The following is a 21,247-nucleotide window of genomic DNA, read 5'->3' as shown; positions in this document are numbered from 1 at the left end:
CTTTTTTACTATTCACGAAAGATACGGAAGATAATCAAATCTAGAGATATATATGCTGTACATATGTTCTTGTAGACGCAATTTAGCTTGACTGTAATGGATCGCGAAAATATGTACGCGATTTGAACGTAATTGCAATTTCTTAATATGATACGTGACTACGCAATGAAATTCTGTTTCATTTCGATTCCATTTATCTGGCAATCAATGGAAGATTGCTGCAGAAAATTTTCCAGCGCATTTTCCGGGTAATAAGATAATCAATGATTACTAATAGATATGTGTGAAAATGCTATTATAATATAGCATAAAATTAACCAAACTTAAAAATGATATATTCTAATATTATTCAATATTCTTTTCAAAAAAGTATATACAAATATGCAAATAGTAATATACAAATTATATATTTTTCTAAAAAATTTATATTTTTTTATAAAATCAAGAAAAAAGAGGAAAATTTGTCTTGGGTTGATTCTAGTTCCGGCTGCGGCTCACGATATATGAAGGATAAGAAGAGTAGGGATAATAATCCTATACGCAAGAGGACTAGGATAATTTTGCCGCTACGAAACCGGCCTACGATATCAGAACTTGATTTATAAAAGGGTGCTGGATTACCGATGAGAGCAGTTAGATTCTATTTTACCGTCGACGGTAAGGCAACGGCGGGCATCATCGGAGGGCTCAAACACGTGGAGAGATATGGCTCGATCCGCGGTAGATTCCAGATTGTTTCGGCGATTATGCCTCGATTTAAGATTTACGGGCGAGCGCGAAGCCTTTCCAGACGTACCGCCATTTATTTATAGTTACGGAGAATCACTTATTGCAACCCGTTCGTTCACTTTCTTCTCTCTCTTTCTTTCTTTGTCGAGTTCTTTCTTCCTGGCCTTCTTCATCGCCCGCACGCGTGAGCGCTTTTAACGCCCGATGTCGAAGACGACCACCCGCGGTATTGAAGTGGTACGGGAATGCGGCTGCGGACAAACATCAGATGCAATTTCGTGCATCGACAGAAACGCAGCTTCGGAGAACCGGCACGAAAGCGGATCTACACGCTCGTAATTATGTTGTAAGTTTCTTGCAGTCAAAATTATTGCATGCAATAATAATTTTAGTTTTTTCATAATCAAAGACAATGATCCTTGATATTGATAACTGCGCGATTAAAATGTATTTTTGTTTACTTTAATTTTTGTAAAATAATTTTATATATTATACATTTAATAAATTCTCTTTTTTCTCTCTCAAATAATTAATGTTTGATTAAATTTTATTTAAAACAATAAAAATTTATACTATACGCTATATGCTATGTTCATAATTTAATTAGTTTCTAATAACTAAAATTACAGCTAGTATGACAATTCTTTGTTTCAATGATTCTACATTTTCTAAATATAAAATATGAAAAATCATTATTTTTAATCTATAAATGGACTTGATATAAGTGGATTTGAATCTTCTCGCAATCATGTTTTTTTTTTGCATGCGTTTTTTTTTATCGCAAGTTAAACAACGGCTACATTATACAAAGAGTAAATGCTGACTGCATCATTTTAAAAAAATGTCAAACTTTCACAATATTACGCCACGATTATGTGCAGTGTAATATTACTTTTTAGTTTGCTCGAAATTGCAGGATGATTTGCGTGAGATATTGAAATAACTTAACGAATCTTTTTTAGCTTAAGATACGATAGCTAATGTACGCTCGTATCTGCGAGCGGTTTCTTTCGTGCGCGCATTTTTTTACGCGCTGTAATTTACAATCACGTTGCGAGAAAACGAGCCAAAATTTCGTGAGCCTATACAAATATAGCGGACCCGCATCAGAAACATACAAAGACGCGCACACATGTAACAGCTGCTAACGAATATACATGCGTTATCCTGCAGTAATTGCCATATCAAGATCTCGTTGTTAATTCCCAACACAGTCTTAATTACCACGTTCACCAATTTACTAAATTGCTCTATTATGGGGAAACCTGTTCGTTCCTTCTTCATTCACTTTGTTCGAAACTTTAAAGATTCGCATCCGCTTTGCTCAACGCAATTTCATGCGCACTGTTAAGCAAATCATGTAAATATTTTGTACATATTGGTTATGGAAATTGCAGTAGGATGCAATATACTTTTTTTCGCATATTTTACAAGATGACTACTATACCAATATAATTGCGTAAAAAAAAACTTAATACTGCGCTAACAGGAAATGGAAATAACTAACTAAGAATAATGACTACTTCACGAGAAATTTTATTACGAGCAAGATCTTCCCAGTGTGATAGCAATCGTGCAATTACAAAATTAAAAATAATTATCTTTTGTTTGGTATAAAAATTTTTACTTTTTTTTATTTATTCATTATCTCTTAAAATTTAATCTTTTGAATATTTGATATGCATTGAAATTGCAAGTATTAAATTAATGATATTAAAATATCAAAAATGAATCAAACATATAATCTTGATAAATTTTGATACTCCAAGATTAAAATTAGATTTATGCGTATATGCATCTGACTTAGTTTGTATTTATATTAATAATACCTAAATTATAGCGACTTAATTTACTAAATTTAATTTTATTAATATTGATAAATTTATTAATATGAGATTATTCATTACGTTATTATCACGAATGCCGATTAAGTCATACGATTATTCTATCTCTAAATATCTTTTAAAGAAGAGATAGTAAAGTAAAATTATCATACACGTCATTACTATTATATTACGTAATTAGAAGTGATCTTAACTATGAATCATCTTTATTGACGAGCAATAATTCATTCTTAGACAATATGCGAAATAACTTATGCGATATAACTTATGCGTAAACAATAGCTAGAAGATATTTATCGCTATATTAAAGTCGTCATATACAGTAAACGACAGATGTTTGCGCGTGTGTTAAAATGATGCAGGAGCTGCATTACGGTAGCACAATGCCGTTTACATCAGCTAATGTCTGACTTTCTGAGAGGTCCCGTGGTCTCTTTCTCTTTATCAGAGACAGCGGACCCCGAGGTAGTAGTCGACGACGAGCAGGTTATTTGCTTCGCAGAAGTGATAAACAAAACATGTTCACGCGCAGATGAGGGTTAAAAGGACCGCCGTATGTCCCCAGTTGCTTCTGGTACGTATTTATATGGCTATGCTAATTCCACGACGTCGACTCTTTCGGGCTTTCAAGTTTGTAATTATGTGTGTCATCTTCATATAGATGCTGCAATCGTTCAACGACACGAATGAGCTTTTCTGGCCGTTTTGGCCTTCAGCAGCAGCCGTAGCTAAATAAGACATTCAATTCGTCAAGTTTTTGTATGCTCGACGTGTATTGTATATTGAAGTGTCTGCGTTGAAATATTCAGTAATTAGATGCGGATTGGTGAAGGAAGGACCTTAGTTGGGAACATGATTTCTGAAGGAAAAGCATGAGATGGAAGATATTACTTTTGATTAAAATTATATTTAAATGTTTCTTTTAGAGTTAATATATAATTAACATTAATTAAAGAAATTTATTTATATATCAGAAAGTATTACTACAGAAAATATAATAAATTGTTTTATACAAGAATGATTAGGGACTTCTATACTCAACTCAGATGTATACAAAACAACATACACACACAGATACATAATAAACTAAAATTTTTTAATAATTTATTTTTGATGGAAACTAATATTATTGATATCGAGCAGATTGTATATGGTATAATATCCTAGAATGCAAATAAAAATCGAGAGAGAAAGAGAGAGATTTTTCTAATATATTTTTTATATCTATCTTACAACATTAATTAATATTGTTACTCGATTTTTCAGTATTCATAAATTTTTGTTGTATTCTCAACGCGTCAGCTGCGATAAAAATAATTTAAAAGAATTCAGTGATAATTTTGTTAGTGTATTTATAAATCGATGCATGTCTATTGTGCTTGGCAGTACATTTGGTATGTCACGCGATTCGATACTATATTTCACGTAATAAAATTTTACAACACGTATGTGACTTCACGTTTTCTTTTGATACATGACCATTTTGAGGATAATAAACAAGGATATCCGTTAACAAAAGCAAAGGGGAACACAAATAGAGTTTAAAAGGAAGATTTGTCAAAGCTGTTCAAATATGAGCAGCACTATATAAATGACGAGGCAACGATTGCAACCACGTGGAGAAAATTGCATCAGAGCACATACAACCTGTGCTCATCTGACTCATTTTCTCTCACTGTGATGAAAAATTATCGCCGTGAATTAATCTGACAAATGCGTTCATTATTTATCGTCAATGTAATTTACCTTAAATTGTACTTACATATTATTTATTTTATAAATATTGCATAATTTATTTATTTTATTTTATTGATATTATCTTAAATATTGATGATATTGATGATTGATGTTTTTATAAAATGTTTGTATTATTTTTTAATATTTATGACTTGTTTTAAATTGATTTTCTTAAAATGGAAATTGAATAGAAAATGTAATTTTTCAAAAAATATTTTATTTATTTTTTAAAATATTTTGATAAAATAATATCTTATAATAAATATTTACAAAAGTTTAGAAAAAGTTAAAATTATTTAAAATATTAAAATAAATTTACAAGAAATGTTTTAGTTTTTAAATTTATTTTATTTTAATTTTAAATAACTTTTATACATCTTCTTCTTACTAAGCTTTTTTGAAAACAGTCTTTATTTTTGCCCTAAAAAAATGTTTCAAAAATTATATTAAAAATAATGTTTTTTATGAAAAATTTTTTAGACATATACATCAATTTAAATATTTTTATTTGAAGAAATCAGATAGATTTAACTTTGTCGTTTGCATGCACTATAAAACACGAAGTTATAGCTTGGGTGTTAATTCCAGAAATACATTCATCCCACTCTCTAACGTCCCCACAGCATCTCATGATTGGTGGATTGTCGGAAGATTCAAGAGAAGAAATTCTTTCCGAATTGGATCGATGGTGAATATCACGTCATGTGCGTGATTGCGTCATTTTACGCGTGCGCAATGTCACGTTTTCTTCTTTGAAATCGGAAAGTGCTACGTGCTCCAAAGCACCTCCGCATCTGCGCTCATTATAATACTTGAATCAGAATTCATGGGGCATTTTGTTAAAGTCTATGTAAAAAATGATGTACATTTTAATCGTTATTTTTTGACATTTTTACAATTGTAATAAATTGTAATAAAATGTCAAAAATTTCATATATTTCATCATACTTGTCTTTTACAGAAGGTATATAGAGTGGGGATAAGGTCACCTTAGCGAACCTACATCCCTGAACTGTTACTCCAGTCAGTAGAATAACGGTTCGCCGGCTGCAACGTGCTCAGTCTGTGTTCGACAGTGTCGAAGAATAGTTCTTCCGAAAGAGTATTTATTGAGATTGGTGAAGATTTTCAGTAAGCATATTATTTATAATTATTTTTGCTGGATCAATTATATCTGAACTAATTGTTACAATAAATAATAATATTTTAAAAAGTTATTTTAAATATTAATTTTTTGCAATTTATAAATTTAGAAATTGACTTTATCAAATTTATCTTATTAGATTTAATCTCAGTTTACTGATATTTCAAAATATTTATAACACACGCGTGAAATTGCTTTCCTTATTTGATTAGCTGCTCGCTATCAGCCTATGTTCATTTCCTGCGATAAAAAGTATATTGATAGTATATGTATTATTGACATTTGTTATGTGTGTGTAATAAGTATGTGTTACAATTTATTGTTCTCTACCTTTCTGTGCAAAGTGTAACCAGTTTAATAATACCGGACGCTGTTTATCGATTATATCTCGCCGGTCAAGTGCGTTGTTAATAATGTATGATTAATGAACAGTCTGCTATACCAATGAATTGTAATTATATTCCTGTATGCTCATTTTCTGTACTTTTTTGCTTCACAATTTACATGTTTATATCTAATTTAAAAGAAAATGCCGGTATTTCAAAAAAGATGTATATATACGTTGATTATACTGCTACTGCCATCTGACAATTGAATGCACTTGTTGCATGTACAGAAAGTGGCAAAACATTGCCTGATGCATTTTAAAACTGTATCATTTGAAATGGCATTTGCCAACGCGACACTATTCCTTCTAAAAAAAGAAACAGACACGTGTTAGAAACGATATTATTATCAAGGTTAACGGCCTTCGCTTGATTTTAATCGAACGTGAAGATAAAGAAGAACAATTGCTATTAAAACGAAATTCTTTTAAGTAATAAAGATCATTTCATAGACATGCGCATCGTCAGCATCATACGACCTTTTGACCTTCACAATTGCCTTGCTGGTGATCTTTATTAGTACGGATTTTTATCGCATATAATAATTTAAATTTTGTTTTTATTATTCGTGATTAATAAACAAAAAATATAAAAAAATAATACAAATAACGTTACATGCATGTAAATTAAAATAAATATAACAAATTTTTATATCAATATATTAATATATCATTAAATTATTTTTATAATTTTACAGAAAATGGCAACGGTAAAAGATCAACTTTTAACTACTGTGACGGAACCTGTGCTAACTGGTAGAAACAAAATTACAGTAGTTGGTGTGGGTCAAGTTGGAATGGCCTGTGCTTTCAGCATCTTGACAAATGTAAATCAATATTAATAATCAATGATTAATTTTATGACATAATAATTTAAACAAGTTATTATCTTTTTTATTTTTGATGACAATAAAAAAATTTATATATACATACATGTACATGAATATATATATATATATATATATATATATATATATATATATATATATATACATATACATGTTACAAGTTGCATATGTTATAATACAAAAATGTGTTATATTACATTTACTTTTAATTGGAATCAATACAAGAAATTAAATTACTTAATAAATTATTGTTTTTGCAGCACGTTTCAAGTGATGTGGTATTAATTGATGTGATGGTAGACAAGCTAAAAGGGGAGATGTTGGACCTGCAACATGGCAGTGCATTTATGAAAAATGCAAAAGTCAATGCTAGTACAGATTACGCTGCTACTGCCAATTCGAGTCTCTGCATTGTTACGGCGGGTGCTCGTCAGCGTGAAGGCGAAACCAGGTTGGATTTGGTTCAACGTAACACTGACATCTTTAAAGGCATCATTCCACAATTAGTCAAATATAGCCCGAACACGATTCTCTTGATCGTTTCCAACCCTGTGGATATTTTAACATATGTGGCATGGAAACTTTCTGGTTTGCCAAAGAATAAAGTCATTGGTAGCGGTACGAATTTAGATTCTGCTCGCTTCCGCTTCCTGTTATCTCAAAGACTTAATGTCGCACCTACATCTTGCCATGGTTGGATTATCGGAGAACATGGTGACACCAGCGGTAAAATATTTTTTTTTAATAGCAAATTTTTTGCAACTAATGATTAAAAAATATAGTGACTAATTAAATTGCCGGCTGAATTAAATGACATTTTAAAATAGTAAAAAAGAATATAGTTTTTTTTTTTAGATTTATAAAATAAAAATTTAATACTATTATAATATCCAACTTTATAATGCATATATTTAAAATTATTTCTATGATATATAAAATATTATAAGAAATATTTGTTTTTCTATTTATCAGTGCCTGTGTGGTCCGGAGTTAATGTTGCTGGAGTACGTTTGCGCGATATCAACGAAAATGTGGGTACTGACAAAGATAAGGAACATTGGAATGAGCTGCATAAACAAGTAGTACAAAGCGCGTATGAAGTGATCAAACTGAAGGGTTATACTTCTTGGGCTATTGGTCTCAGCGTATCACATCTTGCGTCAGCAATATTAAGAAATTCCAATCAAGTGCATGCAGTATCCACGATGGTTACTGTAAGTCGACAACGTAGATTTCCACTACATTAATTTACATTAATTTTTATTTATTTAATAATAATATATAAATAATCTCTGAATAAAACTTATATTTTCATATTTTATTAGGCATATTTAATTATACATATAGTTAGAATATTATTAATTATATTACATGTTTTATTTCTTTTTAATTCAATAACAATAACTGTAAATTTTTTATATATATTTAAAAGTTTAGCGATAGACAATATATTTTTGTTTATTATGGATTATATTTAATTAAATTGTATTGAATTATTTACTAATTTTTTTATGTACGTGCATTTTTATTAATACGTCTATTATATATTAATTTTTTTATTAAATGCAATATTAATTATTTTTATATATAAGGATTAATTATTTAAAATTAACAGCTTTAATAATTTTAGGGTTATCATGGAATTAAGGAAGAAGTATTTTTATCTTTACCTTGCACGCTAGGTGAAGATGGCGTCACGCACATCGTTCAGCAGAAGTTAACAGATGATGAACTTGCACTGTTACATAAATCTGCAATGATGATGCACGAAGTGCAACAAGGCCTTAAATTTTAGAAGAATATATTATCTTTATCTATATACTTATTTTATTTTATTTTTTTGTGTGATTTATATACAATTTGTACTGTACTTACATGTTTCAAATGTCAACACACACTATCATACATATATACAACTTTACTCTTATATACATATAATTTTTTAGATATAAATGTTTTCAACTACATAATATTTATATTTACATATTATTTGTGGCAAGTGTATGTGTGAGAAAGTTGAAATATTTGGCTATTTATTTCTTATACTATAATTTTTATTTATATAACAGAGATCTCAATATAATTTATTTCAATCTTATATTATTTTGCCAGCGATAGGCTTATCTGTCACTATGATTTATTTTAGTATTATCATACGATATTATTTAAATCATTTTAAATCTTTCTTTAATAAATTATTTTTTATCGAATAACTCAGTTATTTATACAATATTTTTTTATTAAATATTCTGATAATATAATAAAGCGCATAAAACACACACACATTTACATATGCAGATAAACAACGCAAATTTATTTATGTATAATTCAAATTTTTAATAATTTTTATTTTATACTGAATAAATTGTTTTCAAATTTCTTAAAAATACCTTACATTTTAAATTTTATCCTCACATACACACATAAATTACATGTTTTATTTTTACGCATGCTTTATTTAAATTGTGCTATTTACTTTAATAATATAAAGAATGTTCCTATTATAAATGTTTATGCGTGTTTATACATGTGTGTAATAAATATGTAACTTTTGTGACAAGTTTGATTATTAATGTGACAAGTATTGTATAATGTCATTTTTAATATATTATATAAATAATAAAATATTTTAAAATAATTTGTCAACGGATGTATATTTTTATACATATTTTTTTTTTCTTGAACACCTGCTGTACAAAATTTAAGTAACCATGGATGCGTTTGACAATTGGCGAATTGACATGGCGGAATGCCAAGGATGTTATGTCGTTCGATTATCAGTGTACTCTCTCCTTTAGAGAAAAAAACGGTTTCATGCGATGTGACGGGCGTGGGTGAAAACGATCGTGAGACGTTTACAAAATTGGCGAATGACAGAAACAATGGTTCTATCACCAATACTGTTAAAATCATCGTTATCGATATGTTTGAAAAATCTTATCTGCGTGACATCAACGACGGCAATAGGTTCCGTCAGGAGTCGATATAGCCATCCTTTACCGCCGACAGTTTTAGCAAAAATCTTTGGTAGTAATAAAGGGAAACCTTTCGGAAAAGATGCGACTGCTGGCTCAGATTTACAGAGAAATACAGTTAATTTTCTGTAAGCATTTGTTGTTTATATACATGATAATTATTGTTTTAAACAAAATATCTGGTTTGGCTGGATTTATTCTAAATTTAATTTAGTAATAAATTGCTTTTGATTAATTTATTTAAAGATGTTATCTAATTTACCTAATTTTAATTCAATCTTGTAAAATTTTTCTTATGTCATAACATAATTATTTATACTTTATTTTCAAGTAATTGATACATTTTTCCTCTTTATAAAATAAATTTTTATTTTAAAAGTATATAATATAAAAGTTTTATAAATACTGTGCGTCGTATAATTGTTATTTATATTAAATCTTCATTTCTAACATAAATCATCATAATAGAACATTTGTCAGAAAATTTGATGTAATCAGTTTTGAAGTTATAGGTAATTTGATGTGTAATTTAAAAAATCTTTAATTGATATTATGATGTAACATCGTTGGAACATTAAAGGAAAGTGAATTATTCGAATTTTAGTTCGCCATGCTTACGAGAAGAACTCTTATGCAAGACTTCGGAATCAGTTAGAGACTGTTGTCATAAAGTCACTATTGTCGGTGCTGGTATGGTTGGCATTTCTGTTGCCAATGCGCTCCTTCTTCAAGTAATACAATCTTTTTTCTATTTATTAAAATTTTATTTTTTGGTCATTTATATTATGTTTATTTGCTAGATTATTAATTTTGTATTGAATTAAAAGTTCGTATATTGAACAAATCCGGTGGCAGAGAAAAATTGCAATTAAAGATGAAAATGTATAGAAACACTATTACTTAATTATATTCGTATTAGTGATGGCACATTATAGATAGCTTATCGTATGGTTTAAACAAAGAATGAGACTATCAAAATTTAATTTTTTAGCATTATGTTTTATAAATTTGTACTATTGTTTTGTATTTTTATATATAATATTTTATATTTTATATATAAAATATTTTATATTTTATATATAATATTATAATATTTAATTTTAGCGAATTACTTCGCACATTGCAATAGTAGACGCCTTTCCTAAAAAGTTGGAAGGCGAAGGAATGGATTTTGCTCATTCTTCTCCATTTATAGGAGATCCAAAAATCGAATACGACACAGGTAATGGATTTATTAAATATGTATTAATTGCAAAAATTATAAATTTGTTTGCATATGTATAATATGATTAACTTTATATGTTTTCATTAATAATAATTTTATATTTTATAAAAATAAATTTACTTAATCTGAGCTTATGTCTCACTTCTAATATTTATTTTTCTCTTTACTTATACTTTAATAATATAAAAATTTCTTTTATAGATTTTTGTGTGACAAATAATTCGAAAGTTGTAGTGATTTGCGCGGGTGTACGACCAAAGGCGAAGGAAAGTAGACTTGATTTAGTCCAAAGAAATGCAGAAATATTAAAAAATATAATACCTCCTCTAGTAAATTATAGCCCTAATGCTGTGTTCATCGTTATTAGCAATCCTGGTTAAAATCAATTTTAAAAAATAATTTTTAAATAATTTTATTTTTTAATTGTTATGTATTGTTTTTTTTTACTAACGTTAATAATTTTCTTGTACAGTGGATATCTTGACCTGGATAACCTGGAAGGTGAGCGGTCTTCCGCCCTATCAAGTAATTGGCAGCGGAACTCATCTGGACAGTGGAAGATTTCGTTATTTGATTGGTGATCGATTAGGAATAGCACCAAGTTCGGTTCAAGCTTTTATGATCGGTGAACACGGGGACAGTATGGGTGAGCTCTAATAAATATATGCCATTTAACACAGGATAAAAAAGGGCGAGATGTTATGCATTAAATCCAATATAACATATGACGTTTCGTTAGTTCCGCTCTGGTCTGGAGTGAGCGTCGCAGGAGTGCAATTCCGCGATATTATCCCAAATATTGGTTTGGAAACGGATGATGAAAAATGGTACGAAGTATCGAGAGAAGTCATAAAGTTGTAAGTCTTCAATAATTTTATTCTTCTTGGAGATTAGTTTTCAATCTGGTTCTATGAATATCAAAAAATAATTGTAAAGTTTAGGTATAATAATATAATCTTCTAATAAAAGAATATTTTTATAGTATATTAAAAGTTTAGACAACATTTTTAATTTCTTTAGAGGTCCAACGGTGCGATGTTTAAAAGGATACTCAAATACAGCAATTGGATTTTCCGCAGTAGATATCATAATCGCAGTGTTACGCAATACTCAAGCGATTATACCAGTTTCAACTCTAGTACAGGTATATATTAATATGCATGTGTGCCATATTGCTCTCATTCCAAAAATATTTTATTCATTGATGGAGAAATCACTTTAAGCTAATTTAATAGTACTAATAACAATTAATGAGATTTCTTTCATACGTTTTGCATAAACAAGTCTGAATGCATTCAAACAAAATATAAATGAATCACATCTTTTAAAAAAAAATTATTATTACATTGATTAAATATAAAGTTATAGGAGCTTGTAATATTCTCTACACGAGGCATCATAATCATTTTTATAGGGTCATCATGACGTATGTGACGAAGTATTCCTATCGCTACCTTGCGTGATTGGCGAAAATGGCATCACGAATATTATTCGAATGCATATAACCGAATACGAGAAAAAGCTGTTCCTGTCTTCGGCGAACATTGTGCATAACATACAGAAAAAAATTAACATTAAAGCTTGAACGATAGTACATTCAATGAGGTCATGCAAATGTGTTTAATTTCCTGTGTAAGAAGTTTTGTCAAGTATAATAAATTATTACGTAGCTTGTTCTTTGTTCTGTTACGCTCGTCACCGCAAAACTGTTTGCCGCATAATCTTTTCCAACTCGTGCAGGAACATCCGCGGTAACCGCGAAGATGCTCCGGTTGTTAATTTATGCAAATCAGGAGAAGAAGAAGACTGCCGCGATAAATTTTTCGAATAAAGTCTTTTTGAATATCTCTAATAATTGGAGTAAAATGGACTTTTGATACGACGGTACCTTCTCGCTAACAATCTCGATATGCTAAAATCGAAAGGAGGAATTAATGATGCAAATGACTTATCTTGCGGCATTTAATAATATCTGGCATGTGACGTTTTATTTGTGTAACTCGAATCTCGTATTTTTTTCCGAATAAAGCTTTTCGGTGAAGTCAATTTGCATATTTTTGGGATTTTTGGGATTTTTTTTCCTGTTGCGTATGAAAATTATTTGACATTTCTGGGAGACAGTAAAAGTACACGTCATCTCGTATTCCTACGATGCGTGAACGAGCGAAAGGTGACCGGTGGATGGTACCAGAAGGCCGTGATTACGCCGTAGGCTAGGCCATGGCAAGGTGAGAGAAAAGTGTGAAAACCAAGTGCAAGATGGCGTTTTGAAGTGTTCTACCTGTGTAATATTCACCTGCATCTGATCAGGCCCGATACAGGACCGTAAAAGAGTCTGGTCTATCCTTGGAGTAATAAAGTATCGTGTTACGAGATATTTAGATTTATCATAAAAATTATGCATACTGTAATTAAGTATTCTAATAATATCAACGGTTATAACGATGACACAAAAAAATGAGAAATGAATCATCGCCGGCGCGTAAAGAGTAATGAAATGTAGGTAGAAACTCATTGCGATATATATGTAATATCGTCGTGGACTCAAGCGGCGAACTGTTCTCCTTTTACCCGCTACAAATCCACTTGAAAGACATGTCATCGATTTTGAAAGAGCAATTCTGCATAAACCTTACATGTCACTAGTGTTTGCGATAGAGTTACATAAATTCTTAGTCGACTCCAGACAACTACGTGACCGGAGGTTAATCTGATATGATTTTGAAATTAATATCCAATTCGACGAAGTGACGTATCGTTTAGTTAATATTTTTCAAGTATAATATGTGTGTGTGTCTAGAAATGAAATTGTCATTCAACGTTTGTCGTCTATCCACTAAATTATGATTAATATCATTTAAATTATCCAACACATTGATATTTAATCCGATGTTAGGTTTCAGAGTAATCTTCATTTCTCAATCGTAAGATCCTCGCAAAAGAGAATGTATTGATATTACATGTTTAATGTTTTATTTGATTACCTCTTGGTGGCTGTTTTAACGCTTTAAACTGCATTTAATTTTATACATGCATGCATTCTCTAAGAATGAAACATTAAAAAGATTTGAAAGAATAACACATTCGCGCGACCTTAAAGAGTTTGTAAGCTTTTAATGATTATTTATATTCATACTTTACACTTAATTTTCTTATATTTAATGCAAATTTAAGATTTGTGCAAGTTTGCTATTCCAGAATTATCTTATCAACAACAAATATATTTCTAAGACAGTATTTTGCAAGAACGCAAAAGTACGTTCAACCGTTTTATTGCTTGCTTTTCGACATCTAATTTGAACTCAACTTTAATTTAAACACTTGCTCCAAGCAGGTTCGACTCGAGATGGGTTCCGCAGGTGACGTTCACATCCCTGGCTCCCAGGTGGAGGTGGCACACAGCCGGGCCCCATTCTCTGTTGGTCTCGCCGCCCGTCCAGTGGAGCTCAGTCAGTAGACAGTCGATCTGTCCGGTCAGCTGGTTTCGTTCATTCGCGTGATACAAGAGCTTCCCGATGGTAAGCCCATCTCGAGCGACCTGATAGATCCCGGTGCCGATCTCCCGGTGTACCTTCGAAGAGATCCTCAAATAGATCAGATCGATCGGAGATAATATCGGCGGCCCGGTCGCATGTGCGCGAGTGTGCAGCATCTCCACCGGAAACACCAACGACACGGTGCGAGGGACCAAGTCATCCTTAGAAGAGGAAAAGACGACAACGAGGGAGGAAGAAGAGGGTAGCGACTCAGGAAGGAGAGGTGCGCGCGCGCGGTCAGACAGGAAATGACTATATCGTACGCGAGCGAAGTGCCGAACGGCTCCAGCTTTGGCTGCTTCTGGAGGATTCTGATCAAGTGAGTCTCTCAATCCGCTGTTTTCTCGTTACGATTTTTAACGTTAGCTCGCTTTAATATGCTAAGTATGTTGCATATAAATTATGCTGCATACATATAGATATGATTTCTTGCGGTCTACGTCAAACGTCAGACACTGGAGCTGTCAAGCTGCTGGCGACTGACAGGTAGAACTGGTAACAGACGCGTGGAGTTCTGACAAGAGTTATTTTTTCGCTTGTTTGTCAGTCTTCATCGTTTTTCAAAAATAGATTCTTACATTTTGTTTTTTACAGGTATGCTATTTATAGCTTATTGATAGTTAAATTACACAAGAGTTTTGATATTTTATTTGCCACAAGTTATATATTCGCTTTCTCAAATTTTTTATCAATAGTAATTGATTACAAAAGTTCTAAGAAGAGACCTACTTTTACTTTCGCTTAGTTGCATAAATTATAGTGATAGTATTTTTAACTGAATCTTGAACATGTGACCGGCTGTCGGCGTCGCGATTACGCGATCATTGCAAAACATAACTGTTTCGTGATATGAATTTGTCGAAGAACATCGGAATGTATTGAAGAATTAAAATTTCGCCATGTATTTTTGATACAGAATAGTTCAAAATTGGATCGCGCTTCTAAACATCTGTATTGACAGTATGCTATGTAAGAAATTGCGCTATTGCGGCCGGCTGATCGTTGTGCAACTTTTAACTTTCGACTCATGTGTGCTGCGCTTTCGATATAATATAGTTACATAGAGAGAGAAAAGAACAAATTCTTGAGCAAAAATTAGGCAAATAATCGTGCTGAAAATAGGAGGACTAACCATACATTCGCTATGCTATCATTCAGGTATTAATCAGAATTGTCCAGTAGGCTCAGGCAAATTAACTAGTCGCATGTTTTGAAACTAGTCAATAAATTAGCATCGTCAGTTAGCAAAACTGAGCTGCGGAAGCGTCCCAAATTTTTTCAACCGTACAGAAAACGCGACTCGCACAAATCACAGTAGCCGAGCACGTAAAACCCGCTAGCACAGAAATGGTATTCGGTCAATGCTTGCTCGCATGCGTTTTAAAGAAATAAGGTCGTCGATACGTCGATACGATTTTAAACGTAACGGCGCGCACGGCTGCTGTGTGCTTGGAATATTGCTGTTAAAAATTATTGCACTACTACACGTCTGCGTGTATCGCCAATTTACTATGCGATGGATAACATTGATAATGTTTATGATAAAGAAATAAGATAAAGAAAAGACTTAACAACATGTGTCGGACACGCGACACGATCGAATCGCTCGTATACATATGTAAATGCATCATAAGTTCAAAATACAATGATGTTGGGATGTCATTAAGGTTGTTTCTTCTGAATGATTAATGAAACATATTTGCCATCTTTCTCGCTGTTATTTAATTTCAAAAGAGCATAATGAATAAAGTTTATTAATGATATAAAAATATTTCTCCCCGTTATTTTGCTAATATACATATCATAGATATAATATAGATCATCTTTTGAAAAGTCACATAAAAATGATAACAACAGATATCAAAAATATCATTTTGCTAATTAATTTAATTATAATTAACTATTAATCATTAATATAAAATGTAAATATTTTCCTTGCAAATATGATGTTTCTTAATACATTCTGTGCAATATGTCTTGTTACTGATAATATTGGATGTTTTGGAAAAGTTATATCTTGTCCGTAAAATGACAGAGAATGCGTCACAATAATCTGTCTCGGTAAAATTCCAGAAATGTGCTTAATATAAATGTGAATTTTAGTCATTCAAAACACATTATCTTCATTTTAATTACGGTATTATGCCTATAGACTATTATTTCGTGGTTCAAAATTTTACTATTAAAAAGTTGTTCGTCATTAACTCGTTATATAATCGTTTTCAATCGGTGACATCAATGCTTGTCGAGAACATTTCTACGCGACTCAGTACCAGCAATTATACGTTAAATTAAATGTTATATAACTTGAAATTTTTGTGAAATTTGATGTAGATACGAAAATAATGTGCTTGTAACGATCCGAGATTTGAATACAAAGACCGCTGAAAAAAATTTGATTGCTGAAAAATTTCCGAGAGCGACAAGCAGAATCACTTGATTAAATAGAATTCGTTCGACACGCGCTGCGTGTCCAATAACTGTTCGTCACGTATACATCCATTTCTCAAATATAATTGCGAAATACGAACTTATTTTGCGTGCTTACCGAAATAATAAACAAAAAAAAAAAAGGAAGAAGGAAAGTGTGAACAAAAGTTGCATCGTTTTTTTAAGTAAAACAAACATTACATCCATCTCTCTCTTTACATACAATTCTCTCTTCTTGTCTTGATAACAATCAAAGAAACCATAAAACAGATGTGTTAATTGTGTTTGAAGTCGTTCGCATGACATTAACTACCGATTTAAGAATGACTCGCGGAGAAACGTAGAAATTTCAACCAGTTTACGAATTAAAATATTTTTTTTTCTATATTGTCGAGTATAAAATATAAATATATGTAAAATTATTTTTATTGAAAGAGAAGGAGAGAATAACAGATGTCAACGAAAATTTTCTAGTAGAAAACTTGCTCATATAATTCTAGGTATATGACAAGCAAAAATAAAATCGATCGAGAAAAAAGTTGTTTATGCATAAAGATACTTTTTTTTATCTCAGCATATTATTATTGTATAAAGTTCATATTATATAAAGTCAATTTAAATGTAGTTGTTCTGATATTGATTCACACAGTACTATACACTTTACAATGGTTCGCAAAAATGCATCTGATGCTATGATCTTAGATCCTAATGCAATTCACGGTGTCCTTGTCGAAGCCCGTTTGTTGACATTTCTACGACCTTTATCCATTGCGTTCGTGGATAGATGGTCTCGGTTTCTCTCCAAGCGCCTCGGTGGAAACGGCCTTAACGGCTTTCACGTAAGATCTCGCTTTCTTATGCGCGTTATACCACAACACTACACAGTAGTTAAAGGAAAGACGACAGCGGTTGATCTATAAATACATCAGAATGTCCAGGAATAGAAAATCTTTCGCGATAGCGTGCAAACGAGAGCGCGCGGATACCCTGTCAGATAGATTTTCTTGACAGAAATTGTGATTAGCTATAATTTGCGGAGAAAGGAATCTCTGATAAATGTTTAATTTTTCAATGATTTCCTAATGTATCTGATTATTTCAATTCTGCAATTGATGATGATCGTTTATCGAAAGGTACCATCTAAGAAAAAAAAAAATTATAATTTAGAGCTGCTTATGCCGGGGAAGCGAGCAATCCTACTTCTGTAACATTTCATTGCTTGCATTTTGCTCCTTTAGATGCAGCGAGCACGCGAAGCACTCCTTTTTCTTGTCCGCGTCTTCCGCGGTGACCCATACCAGCTTTCTTATCCACCTACCGGCGCTACTCGCAAAAGCAAACAACACGATTGCCGATCTATAAATATCCAAGAGAGTCTCCGGAACATACTATAAATACATAGCCAATCTCCAGGAATAGAAAATGCTTTTACCTGCTTTTCCACTACGCTGATAGCGATCACGCAGACGAATTCTTACACGTAGAGTAAGATCTGTTACGAGGTTGACGATACGATTGTTAGAACGATTTCTGTAGCGCGAAGAAGAGGTGCTCTCCATGTACGTGCATGGCTAAGGGCCAATTCCCTTGACTTCCTCCGGAGGTTAAATTTTCGAATCCAATTCCATCATTAATTATGTCGCAAAGAAGACATCGTAGAGGATAAATAAAATAAGAAATAATAAAGCGATAATATTTGTCGCAATATTTCTTATTATTATTCCTTATTTATTATTTTTTTTTTGTTATATATGCAGCCTACAATTATTTGTCATATTTAACTGCCATTTGAAATCTTTGTGTATAGCACAAAGAAAAAAATATTTTTGCTAATAGTTCTGTCTAATAGTCTGTCATTTACTAAGAATTGAGCATCCGGAATGTAAGAAACGTGTCGTGACATTAGCGATGCAGCACGAAAGCGAAACGATAGCCTAAAGTATTTTTATGGCTCATGATTATCGTCCGAAGCATGACGTTTGTTGCAACAAGTGCCTGCATGTACGATGTTACAGCTGGCTCGATCACGCGCGCGAAGTATTCGTAGCGCATGAACGGAACAATCCTGGCAGGCGAATCGCACGCGTGAAAGCAAGAACAGTTTCACGTCGCGCGAAGCTGAACGTTTAACGTAGAGAACGTTCGCGTGCGATATTTATCTTTATGAATTCATCGAAGAAGAACGACAAATCAAAAGACTTGAATCGATATATCGGTAATACAATGTTGCCTGCAAATCGTCATATGCAGACGATGCGCAAGGCCAGTCTGCGCGGGCAAAATTTGTGCAGATGTTTGCAGAATTACAAACAGCTTGTTGTGAAATGAAAAAGCGCGTGTCGCTAAACGATAGGCCAATCACGAAGAATGTCACGCACTTTATGTAGGACGTGAAATAAGACACGTGTATGTTGAAAATGTTCTCTGCAACAAGGAAAACGCATGAAATCACCAAGTTATTGAAGTAATCGCAAAAAATGGAAAGAGAGCGTATAATTATTCAGCATTTATATGAGCGAGTTTAATCGTAAGGATTAAATTTATAAGCATAGCACTCGATATTGCTAATATAAACTAATACATATAATATCTTATTATTATATGTATCAAGAAAAAAATAATTATATAAAAGACTTATTTAATACATTATGAATATATTGAATTGATAAATATGATTAAAATGTTGATGACATGTTTTATATATTTTATAATATTATTGCTATTAATATAATGTTTCTTTTACATTTTACAATTTTGTACAAAATACTCTTAGTACACACGTCACTATAAAATTCACACTTATAGAATTATTATTATTCATTACTATATTATATACTATATTATACAAATATTGCGCATATATCATTTAATCGTACATAAGTAATTAAATAAGTTTTTTCCGTATATATTAATTATAAAATCTATCAAGAAATTATTTTAAAATTGAAATTTGTTTTTTCTATAAAATAATTTATAGACAAGAATAAAAATTGAAACAATATAGTCTTAATTTTAAAAAAAAGATTAGAAATAAGTTATATCTTAAGGACATTATCTCGTAGGAATTTATATTTAAAAATAAATAAACAATTGTGAATTTGATGCGGAGAGATACATAGAGATATGGAATTTATCTTAGATGATTTCAGGTACGGAAATATCTTTCGCCTTATTGTCAGTGAAAGGAACATCGAAGTAGCGTTTACCTCCTTTTAATATATGATCTTCGATGAAAACGATCGATGAAATTTTTCAAGAGTTTGAATCATGACTCATGTATTATAATCATCTAAATTCGCTTGTGTTCGCGTATATTAAAATAATCCGACCATGTTACCTAAAGCTAAAAATAGTCATAAAAATTTCTACTTTACAGTACTTCTGTTGCTTGTTGTTCCACTCGTTTTTTTTACAAAAATGCTTATTTATTCTTTATATTTGTCTAGATTTTCTCTCTGAACCATTTTTTGCATTAGCCCTAATCATTACCCACCCTTTTTTCTCTACCTAAGAATTTCCACTTCTTTTTTTAACATTTCTTAGTCTTTTATATTATTTCTTTTTTTTATATATTCAAGCAATTTTTTCTCGTGTCAACATTAATTTTTTTATTATTCCTTTTTACTTGTCGGTTTTCTAATTCTTCGGAAATTAGACATAGAATTTATCTTATTCGATACCTTTCGAGAGCTTTCTGCGGTTTATCCACACCGAGAGACCACATCGATTAGTCACGTTCGAGTTCGTCGCGTTAGATAAGTCCTATCGCGTTTATTTTCGCGATGCCTCGCATCGTTCTCTTGCGCCGTTCTCGTTGTCGCCGGTCGCTTTACGGCACGTCGAATGACAATGAGAGGACGAGCGAGAGGTGACGGTGGTCGGTACGGGTTTCGTTGCGCGCTGCACTTCGATCGCATGACATACATTTCGTCTTCCTCGCTCGTCTTTCGTCGACCTCTCGTCGCGCATAAGAGTGAGCACACTTTTCACAGTAGCGGCGACGAGGAGACAAGATCGAGTCGGGGACAAGAATGCCGCTATACGATGCATCGAATCGCCTTAGAAACCCGAGCTGACCCAGTGCCTCCGCCATCGGCATCATCTCTAGCATGTGCAAGTTCTCGAACCGGTGGTTACACAAGTTCGCAAAAGCTTCGTGTGTGTGTGTGTGTGTGTAAATTCAAGAGTTAATTAAATCTCCTTGTAATAGAGATGAAAGTATAATTTAAAAAGAAAAAGTTACATTGCAGAGCGATAAAAACTATTTACTCAATTGTGTAGTTAGTCTTATACAATGTAAAGAAATAAAAATTTAAGAACTTATAATTTTTATTAAAGGTATAGAAGTACTTGCATTTTGTTATTTGCATAGGTATTTTAATGGAGATATGTGC

At 31.8% G+C, this 21,247-nt stretch overlaps 3 protein-coding genes and 1 long non-coding RNA gene across 5 annotated transcripts in view; all 4 read left to right on the top strand.

Annotated features, from left to right (window-relative positions):
• Positions 1–559: 559 nt before the first annotated feature.
• LOC126849852 (uncharacterized) lies at positions 560–3,767 on the top strand. The gene is made up of 3 exons (XR_007687462.1): positions 560–1,075; positions 3,022–3,147; positions 3,235–3,767. It is a non-coding gene; the product is annotated as an uncharacterized LOC126849852 (long non-coding RNA).
• A 1,551-nt stretch (positions 3,768–5,318) lies between these two features.
• On the top strand, positions 5,319–9,325 carry LOC126849919 (L-lactate dehydrogenase-like). Of its 2 annotated transcripts, none has more exons than XM_050592327.1 (5): positions 5,319–5,441; positions 6,538–6,666; positions 6,948–7,413; positions 7,660–7,901; positions 8,318–9,325. In XM_050592327.1, the coding sequence occupies exons 2-5, from the start codon at positions 6,541–6,543 to the stop codon at positions 8,480–8,482; spliced, it is 999 nt and encodes a 332-aa protein (XP_050448284.1). In that variant the 5' UTR covers positions 5,319–5,441; positions 6,538–6,540; the 3' UTR covers positions 8,483–9,325. The 2 variants fall into 2 exon arrangements, with proteins under 2 accessions (XP_050448284.1, XP_050448285.1); XM_050592328.1 differs by lacking the exon at positions 5,319–5,441 and adding an exon at positions 6,341–6,359.
• A 244-nt stretch (positions 9,326–9,569) lies between these two features.
• On the top strand, positions 9,570–12,472 carry LOC126849567 (L-lactate dehydrogenase-like). Its single transcript, XM_050591514.1, has 8 exons — positions 9,570–9,790; positions 10,243–10,393; positions 10,767–10,884; positions 11,089–11,262; positions 11,360–11,533; positions 11,627–11,744; positions 11,908–12,031; positions 12,302–12,472. The coding sequence occupies exons 1-8, from the start codon at positions 9,570–9,572 to the stop codon at positions 12,470–12,472; spliced, it is 1,251 nt and encodes a 416-aa protein (XP_050447471.1).
• Positions 12,473–14,334: 1,862 nt separating this feature from the next.
• LOC126850109 (bestrophin homolog 15) overlaps positions 14,335–21,247 on the top strand; it is a 48,319-nt gene continuing 41,406 nt past the window's right edge. Inside the window, exon 1 of the mRNA XM_050592790.1 lies at positions 14,335–14,742. Within this exon, the coding sequence (XP_050448747.1) occupies positions 14,672–14,742 (71 nt within the window). The 5' untranslated portion in view covers positions 14,335–14,671. The remainder of the gene's footprint in view (positions 14,743–21,247) is intronic.

The sequence above is a fragment of the Cataglyphis hispanica genome, chromosome 5 (assembly GCF_021464435.1).
Source record: "Cataglyphis hispanica isolate Lineage 1 chromosome 5, ULB_Chis1_1.0, whole genome shotgun sequence".
Taxonomy (NCBI): domain Eukaryota; kingdom Metazoa; phylum Arthropoda; class Insecta; order Hymenoptera; family Formicidae; genus Cataglyphis; species Cataglyphis hispanica.
The sequence above is the reverse complement of the archived record's forward strand: the minus strand, read 5'-3'. Positions and strand labels throughout refer to the sequence as shown.

Excerpts from the sequence above, each read along its gene's own strand:
- LOC126849919 (XM_050592327.1), top strand. The coding sequence starts at position 6,541 with ATGGCAACGGTAAAAGATCAACTTTTAACTACTGTGACGGAACCTGTG. Across the intron at positions 6,667-6,947 it reads CTTTCAGCATCTTGACAAAT|CACGTTTCAAGTGATGTGGT; the intron begins GTAAATCAATAT and ends TTGTTTTTGCAG. Across the intron at positions 7,902-8,317 it reads CAGTATCCACGATGGTTACT|GGTTATCATGGAATTAAGGA; the intron begins GTAAGTCGACAA and ends TAATAATTTTAG.
- LOC126849567 (XM_050591514.1), top strand. The coding sequence starts at position 9,570 with ATGGTTCTATCACCAATACTGTTAAAATCATCGTTATCGATATGTTTG. Across the intron at positions 10,394-10,766 it reads CCAATGCGCTCCTTCTTCAA|CGAATTACTTCGCACATTGC; the intron begins GTAATACAATCT and ends ATTTAATTTTAG. Across the intron at positions 11,745-11,907 it reads TCGAGAGAAGTCATAAAGTT|AGGTCCAACGGTGCGATGTT; the intron begins GTAAGTCTTCAA and ends TAATTTCTTTAG.